An 8,055-nucleotide genomic window follows, 5' to 3' on the forward strand; every position below is an offset into this window, starting at 1 on the left:
ATGCCCTGTGCAGGGTATAAACATTCCAGCTTTTCGCTGCCTTCGAGAGTGGCTGTGTTAGGCATGTGTGTGCATGCATGTGTACCTGTGTGCATGCATGTGTATGTAGGCATTTGTGTGCATCGGCCTGCTGTGCATGGCGAGGTGTGTGCAGAGAGGGTACATGCGCTAGTGCATTTGTGGGCACGTGAGTGTGTTGTAGGAAAGGCCATTTGCACTGCTGAGTTGAAGAGTAAGTGTACATGGGCACACGTGTGTACACACATGGATGCATATGTCTGTGCACATGTACTTGTGGAGTGGGTGGGAAAGTCTCGTAGAGGGAGGTGCTGCTTTAGTTCTAGAGAAAAATATTGGGGATCATCTCCAGGATGGATTTCCCAAGCCTTAAATCCTGGGCAGGGACATGCAGTAGATGTCCAGTGGGACACAAGCTCTGACCTTGGAAGCTCTCAGTGTTGGGGCAGCCTGGGTGCAAACTTCCAGGAGCTCTCAGTCTGCAGGGGTGCTTGGAGGTCTTGCTGGCACATCCTGCAGGGGGTCTTGATGGGTCTGGGGGCTTGTGTGTGTGTGTGAAACTCTTCCACAGCTGGGAAGGATCGGGGGTGGGGTGGGGTGTGTGCATTGTAGAGGTCACCCCTGTGTGCTGTGTGTGACAGAGGCAGTCGCCCTGGACTTTGCTGGAATAGAAGGGCACGCCTGTGTGCTCCAGGGTGCTCGAGTGGGGTGGGAGGAGGTGGGCAGGGCAGAAGCTGGCATCACCCATGAGCAGCGTCGAGGCAATCCGTTGGCACTTGTCTCACACAGCCCTCTCGACATGAAGACCCTCCTGCTGCTGGCGGTGATCATGGCCTTTGGTAAGAGCTGACCTTGACCTGTGCACAGGCAGGCGGCCCAGAGGGGAGCATCCCACCTCCAGCTCCCCCTCCCTCTCAGCAGGAGGGGAGACGCCATGTGGGGGGACAGAGAGAGGAGTAGCAGAGAGAGGCAGAGAGGGAGGACATAGGCTCCCAGCCCCCATTGCCAGACCACTTCCTTCCAGGCTTGCTGCAGGTCCACGGGGACTTGACAAACTTCTGGAACATGATCCGGTTGAAGACAGGAAAGGAAGCTGCGAGCAGTTATGGCTTCTATGGTTGTCACTGCGGCGCGGGTGGCAAAGGAACCCCCAAAGACGCAACTGATCGGTGAGGCCTCCCCAGCCCTCCCTGCCCTGAGCTCACTTTTGGCCCTAGCAGGGCTGGGAGCCACAGGGTAGTGAGCCACCAACAGAAATTCCAGGAGGACCCTGATGGGAAAGAATCTAGCAGTTGAAAACTCTGGTCTAGATGATTCCAAAATCACTGGGTCTCTGCCCAGAGTCCGGGATGAGAGGGTGGGGCGCCCAGCCCCTGGCGCTGTGGGAAGGCAGCCCCAACAGGTGTCCTCCTGCAGGTGCTGTGCTGCCCATGACTGCTGCTACAAGCGTCTGGTGAAACGCGGATGTGGCACCAAGTTTCTGAGCTACAAGTTTAGCTACAGCAAGGGCGCGATCAAATGCGGTAAGAGAGTCTGACCTCGCCGTGGCCTTCTCCTCGCTTACTTCGACAGTGCCAGGCACTGTGCAGGCACCAGAGATAGAGACACACGGGACGCTGTCCCTGCCTCCGAGCTGGCAGCCAAGCGGTGAGCAAGGGAAATGCAAGAGCAACGTGGGACAGGCTGCGGTAGGACGCAGGCAGAAAGGCAGGCCAGGAACACAAGCTCATGGAAGGCTCTGGGCGTGGCACCAGCTAGGCTGAGTGTCTAAGGCTATGCAGAGTCCAGTAAAAGCGAGAGCCATCCCAGGAGAGGATTCAGCATGGTGTAAGAGACCCAGGGTGCCTGTTAGCAACTCTGTGCTGCTGAATGAAAACACAAGGAAGACAGGAGTGGAGACACACCGAGGGGTAGATGAAGCCAAACCTTCTAGGCCATGCTATATCCAGGTTTCTTTCTAAAGCAATGGAGAGCTAGTACGTGGGGGAGTGACACGATCGATTCCCATGCAGAGGACTCGCTCTGGCTTCAGGCTGGATGGAACGGGGACCTGTGAGAAGGCGTGGCCTCAGAGCAGAGAAGGGGTGGCAACAGCTTGACGTAACACAACCGGGTGGGACGGAAGGGCTAGGGAACGAATCAAGTTAAGCAAAGTCTGATTAGCTCGGAGGCTGCCCAAGGAGGAGCAGGTAGGCAGGTGACGGTGGGTGTGACTGTGCGGATGGTACCGTGAGGATGATGACCACAGACAGAGGTCAGGGTGGGGCGTGGGAAGTGAATTAGAGGCTGTATGGAGAAAGTTTGGCTCCGAAAAGGAGAGACATGCGTGGTAGCTGGAAGGGTTTCTGTATGTCCTCGGGTAACAGGTCCAGAAGAAAGACCATGGACTCCCTCCCAAAGCCCCAAAGCCTGAGATTTCTTTTTTTTTAGATTTTTGCTATAGGATGCCTGTGCTGACCAGAGAAAGAGACAGAGGGAGGGAGGAGTGAAAAGGAGAATTTTTTGTTTTGTTTTGTTTTTAAGAGAGATTTTTGCTCTAGCGTGCACGCACTCACCAGAGAGAGACAGAGACAGAAAGTGAGAAATCACGCCCCGGGGTGATGGCCACACCACAATCCCTTCTCCTCCATTTTTCTCTCAGGATCTTGGGCGTACATTCACATGCACCCAGCGTGAGTTTAAATCAGTGGGTCTGGGACTCAAACTGCAGTCAACTATGTGGGAGTCCAGCGACATAGCCATCACGCCATCTGCTGGTCCCAAAGCCAGAGACTATGAACAAATCCCCATCTCATGTTTGTTTTCTTGTGATTTCAGCAAAGCAAGGCTCCTGTAAGACCCAGCTGTGTGAATGTGATAAAGCCGCCGCCTACTGTTTTGCTAAAAACAAGAAGAGCTATAGTCTCAAGTACCGGTACTTCCCCAACAAGCTGTGCAGAGGGAGCACCCCCCGGTGCTGACAGCCCTCTCTTCCCTGGAGCCCTGCCTCCCGATGCCAGGCAGCTTTTCTACACCCCCTACCCTAGTCAAGTTCCTGGAGATGAACCACACCCTCCGCCAGCCTAGTCTAGGCAAGAGCCCTTCTCTCCCTCCCCAGAGTGAGACGCCCAAAGCCGGGGCATTTCTGACTGGCCTCTTTCCCCTGCGTCCTAGGGAAGGGGGTGATCTTCCCCACTCCACTGGCAAGGGCAACGCCTCCCTCCTCCAAGGGCAACGTCCTTATCAGTACCAGCTACACCCGGGGGTCTTTTCTAAATAAAGCGACTGATCAGTAAGCCACGCGACCTTGCGTTGGTGACAGTGCATTCGTTCTGTCCTATTTGCTGGTGGTGTGAGGACAGACTGGCACAAGACGAGACATCGGAACTCAGACCGACTGCGTCAAAGCCCTGTCCTACCTTTCTAGCCTCCTGCATGGGCTTGAGAATGAATACGATAGCGAGCGTGAAGCACTAGTTCCGGTGTGCTACACCTCGAAAAGTGAGACCTAGGACCCTCCCTCCCTCCCTGGGCCACAGCAGCTCCTACTGGCCGTCGGGGGGAACACGAAGGCTGGCCTGGCTGCTTTGGGGAGCTGAGGTCCCCATCTGCTGTGTGGAATGTTTCCCGTGTTGCCATTCCGGCAGGGGAAAGTGAGTCAGCGAAATGCTGGCAGCAGCTGGACCCAGGGGTACGGCCCCTCTCACGCAGGGCCAGCTGCCTGGGTGTGCACCCAAGTGTCGCTTGGAACCCTCTTTCAGAAGGGTGCCACGCCTGGTTTGATGCTCTGCTGTGGCCATCTGGAAATTCTTAATCATCTTTTTAAAAAAAAAATCAAATATTTTATTATAGAATTATTTAATTTTATTTTTCATTCATTTGTTTTTTATTTTGACCAGATTGAGAGGGGGAAAGTGAGAAAGCAAGCCACCAGGTCTGGGATTCAAACCGTGGTCAACCATGTGGGAATGTCCAGCACCTTAACCACATACCATTTGCTGGCCCCCTAAATCATCTTTAAACAGTGGGTCCTACTTTTCCATTTTGCTCTGGATGCTAGCCCTCCTCCCACCATCCAGGTTCTGCTAGAAATCCCCGCCTGGCCAGCTGCAGCTCTCCTGTCTCTCTAATAATCACCGCCTGGGCTGCTGCGCGTGGGCCCCTTCACAAAGACCCGCTACGTAGGCAGCACAGGCGGGAGCTGAACTTGAACCCGTGCCCTCCAGCCAGTTCTGCATTCACCCAAAGGAGGCAGCTTTCTGTAATGTGTCTTCCCAGAAAGACAGCCTGTTCTAATTCTGCTCCATGATGCTTCACTGGCTGGCGCTAACTCCAGTCGTGTTCCCTTCCATTATGCATGTGCATGCACACACGCGCGCGCACACACACACACACACACACACACACAGTGACGTACATGCAAGTTTGTTCATTACAACATTGTTCCAAATTGGGCTGGAATTAACCGAGTGTCCAGGTAGAGAGGATTACGTTTTAAAAGGGCCCCTCTCTGCCTACCCAGAGTGAGATGCCCAAAGCCTGGGCATGTCTGACTGGCCCCGGAGCCCTGGATGGAAGGAGGGGAGCTAGCAAGCACCCATTTAATGACAGAAGCTGTTTCTGTTCCAGTGCAGGAAGATCTCCCAAGCAAGGGGCGGGGTGGGGAGAATCAATGGGTAGAGCAGAATAAGCAGTATGCCACGTTTAAGGAGGAAGATGCCTATGTGACTCTCATGAGCACTAAAAGAACATACAAGAAATTCACAAAACGGTTACCTCTAGGGAGCAGGCTGGCAAAAAAGGAGGTGGGCACAGATGGAGTGAAAGGGAGACTTCTCAATATATAACTTTGTCACTTTGATTTTATTTAGCCCAAGAATATATTTTTTTCTGAAAAGAAAATTAGCATTGTCAAACACACACACACATTCCAATCATCCCTTTCTCTCTCCTTTGTTTAGGTTTTTACCATAGAACATGTGTGCTCCCTAGACAGGGACAGAGACAGAGAGCAGGAAGGTGAGAAATTACCCCCCGGGGGGATGGCCATGCCACAATCCCTTCTCCTCCATTCTCCTCTCGGGATTTGGGGCACTCACATGCACACGCCTGTTGAGATTTTTAAGTCATCGGACCTGAGACTCGAACTGTGGTTAGCCATGTGGGAATCCAGCAGCCTTAATCACAAAGCCACCTGCTGGCCCCTAACCATTCCTTTCTCTAAGACATTCCTTCTCACAGACGATGTCGTCTAATATACTGGTTGGCAAACCATGGCCTGCAGGCCGGTCTATCCATTGCCTACTCTTGTACGTCATGCAGACTAAGAATGGGTTTTACATTTTTAAATGGTTCAGAAAAGAATCAAAAGAAGATATTGGAGGGACCAGCAGATGGCATAATGGTTACATTGCTGGACTCCCATGTGGTCAACCATGGTTCAAGTCCTGGACCCAGAGGCTTGAAACTCACACCAGGTGCGTGTGCATACGTGCCCAAGGTCCCGAGAGGAGAATGGAGGAGAAGGGACACCCCCTCGGAGAGGTGATTTCTCGCTTTCTGTCTCTCCACCTCTCTCTGTCTCTCCAGCGAACACAGCAAAAAATCTCTCCCCCAAAAAAGATATTTTGTGATAAATTAAAATGATATGAAAATCAAATTTTAGTGGCAATAAATAAAGTTTTATTGTAACAGCCCTATGCTCTTTGGACTATCATATTACCCACGTTGTTTCTGTGCTGCACCGTCAGGGCCGGGTCATTACAACAGAGCACCTCCAGGCTTGTTCCCAAAGAGTTTGTCCTCCCCCATCTAAGCGAGTGCTTCTCACACTCCCCAATGGTGATAGACCAATTTCTTCTTACTTTTATTTTTTTTAATCTATCTCAGATCAATACATTTGTTAAATAAAAGATGTACAAAACATAAGCACCCATATCTTATTATTGGACTCAGAGAACATAAAATTTCTCCGTCAGCCGGCCACAGTGGTGGAGTGCCCACACGATGCACAGCAAGGCTGAAGCCACGTGGGAAGGGCCTGGGTTCACGCCCTGAGGTCACCCTGTACGTGCCGCTGTGTGCATGCCCGGCATCCTGGCTGTGGAGGCTGGGGCTGGGTTGTGATGTGAAGACCCTGTTGAAGACACTGTTTCTCCATCTCTCTCTTTCCTGCAGTTTCTCTGAAGAAATAAGTACATTTTTAAAGATTAAAAATAAAATACAACTGTGCTGTCCAGTTGCTTGGAAATTTCCAGACTGTCCCAATTTCTGCACGTGCTCCACTTCGGATGAGGAATAGCTCACAGACCAGCACTCACCCGCAGACCACACTGTGGGAAGCACTGCGTGAACCTTTTTTGTTGTTGTTCTTTTTTGGGAAAAAAAAAAAAAAAAAACATTCCAAACTTATTTTCCAACAGACAGCATCGGCAGGCACGACCACAGGCGTTTCTCTGCAGAGCATACACCAAGGGGTCATCAGGTCAAGAAGGCCACAGGTGTGTTCTCTGTGACAGCATCCCATCTGCATAAACAGTTACCGCTACAGTGTCCACTTACACTTCTCGGCTTCATGATGTAAACAGCGACTGTTACTGCGTCCATTTGCAATTCCAGAAGGAAAGGCACAACTCAGCAGAACACATTTTTGGATCCTCAAGTGAGGTACAAGAGCTAAAGATGGAACTTTGGGTAACATTGACAGACATTTCAATAAGGGCCTTCCCCGTAAAGAAAGACTTCTCCATCCAGAAGTCAGCCTCTTTCTTCCTCTTTCCTTGTTAAACCCTTAGAGCAGTGTTGCATTGTTTGCTCAATATTATGATGGATACAAAGAGAAACAAGAAAAGACATCACAAAATCATCCTGAACATCCAGCTGTTCCCACCCAAGCATCAACTCTTTCAGATGGGACCCGGGAATACTCCAGCAGTCTTAAAGTAGCAAAAGAGAGATGATGGCTACAAAAATAAAAAAATAAATGAGGTAGATACATGAAAGCTTTCGCATCCAGGATTTGCCTGTTCCAAATCCACAGCCTTCATGCAATACTTTGGGGGGAGGTGGGGAACCTCCATTGTTGGCATAAGTCACACCGAAGAAATTGGAAAGAGAAAAGAAGTCTGTGGACCTGTGATACAAGCTCTTTGATGAGTTGTTTTCTCAAGAATGAACTCAGTTTTCCGATAGAGTAGGTGCTGGCAATCTAAATGAAGTCACCTGAGGTTGCCTGCATGCAAACCCACCTCCTCAGGTGTCATTGGAATAAGCCACTCAGGTGAGATCCCCACACGCAGGTGCCTCATCCTCATCAGGGACGGGTGCGTCTGGGAAGCATGGCCGAGCACTGGCACTCGGGGGGGTCCCACTGAGCTGTAGTTAAACAGGCAGCACACGCGTTCGGCTCCCAGGCAGCACACGCGTTCGGCTCCCAGGCAGCACACGCGTTCGACTCCCAGGCAGCAAGTTGTTTTCTCAAGAATGAACTCAGTTTTCCGATAGAGTAGGTGCTGGCAATCTAAATGAAGTCACCTGAGGTTGCCTGCATGCAAACCCACCTCCTCAGGTGTCATTGGAATAAGCCACTCAGGTGAGATCCCCACACGCAGGTGCCTCATCCTCATCAGGGACGGGTGCGTCTGGGAAGCATGGCCGAGCACTGGCACTCGGGGGGGTCCCACTGAGCTGTAGTTAAACAGGCAGCACACGCGTTCGGCTCCCAGGCAGCACACGCGTTCGGCTCCCAAGGAGCCATGTCCGTTGAAGCCATCCCACCTAAGGCCTTAAGGTTAAAATAATTTTGTCACTCTACAACCTTAGTGTTTTGTTGTTGTTGTTATTTTTTTAGGTACATTCAAAAATAATAAAAAGATGGATACAGGACTGGGTACAGGACTGGGAGGCATAAGTAGGCATAGGTCCCTAAACAGACGACAGACCTTCTCCATTTACCCACATAGTCACCGTGGGAGTGTACAGTGCCCCTGCCCCACTAGGCTAAGTAGTCATTTTTTTTTTTTTGAGAGGTTTTTCTCTATAGGTCTCGTGCCACTACCT

At 51.2% G+C, this 8,055-nt stretch overlaps 1 protein-coding gene and 1 pseudogene across 1 annotated transcript in view; one reads left to right on the top strand and one right to left on the bottom strand.

Moving 5' to 3' along the window:
* Window positions 1-3,302, top strand: part of PLA2G2A (phospholipase A2 group IIA) — a 3,643-nt gene extending 341 nt beyond the window's left edge. The window contains exons 2-5 of the mRNA XM_006145199.2: window positions 808-857; window positions 1,043-1,187; window positions 1,435-1,541; window positions 2,836-3,302. Of these exons, the coding sequence (XP_006145261.1) occupies window positions 818-857; window positions 1,043-1,187; window positions 1,435-1,541; window positions 2,836-2,978 (435 nt within the window). The 5' untranslated portion in view covers window positions 808-817 and the 3' untranslated portion in view covers window positions 2,979-3,302. The remainder of the gene's footprint in view (window positions 1-807; window positions 858-1,042; window positions 1,188-1,434; window positions 1,542-2,835) is intronic.
* Window positions 3,303-4,598: 1,296 nt separating this feature from the next.
* The window catches only part of LOC114007261 (sal-like protein 4), an 8,047-nt pseudogene continuing 4,590 nt past the window's right edge, over window positions 4,599-8,055 (bottom strand).

The sequence above is a fragment of the Tupaia chinensis genome, unplaced genomic scaffold, assembly GCF_000334495.1.
Source record: "Tupaia chinensis unplaced genomic scaffold, TupChi_1.0 Scaffold000146_1, whole genome shotgun sequence".
In the NCBI taxonomy this organism is placed as follows: Eukaryota; Metazoa; Chordata; class Mammalia; order Scandentia; family Tupaiidae; genus Tupaia; species Tupaia belangeri.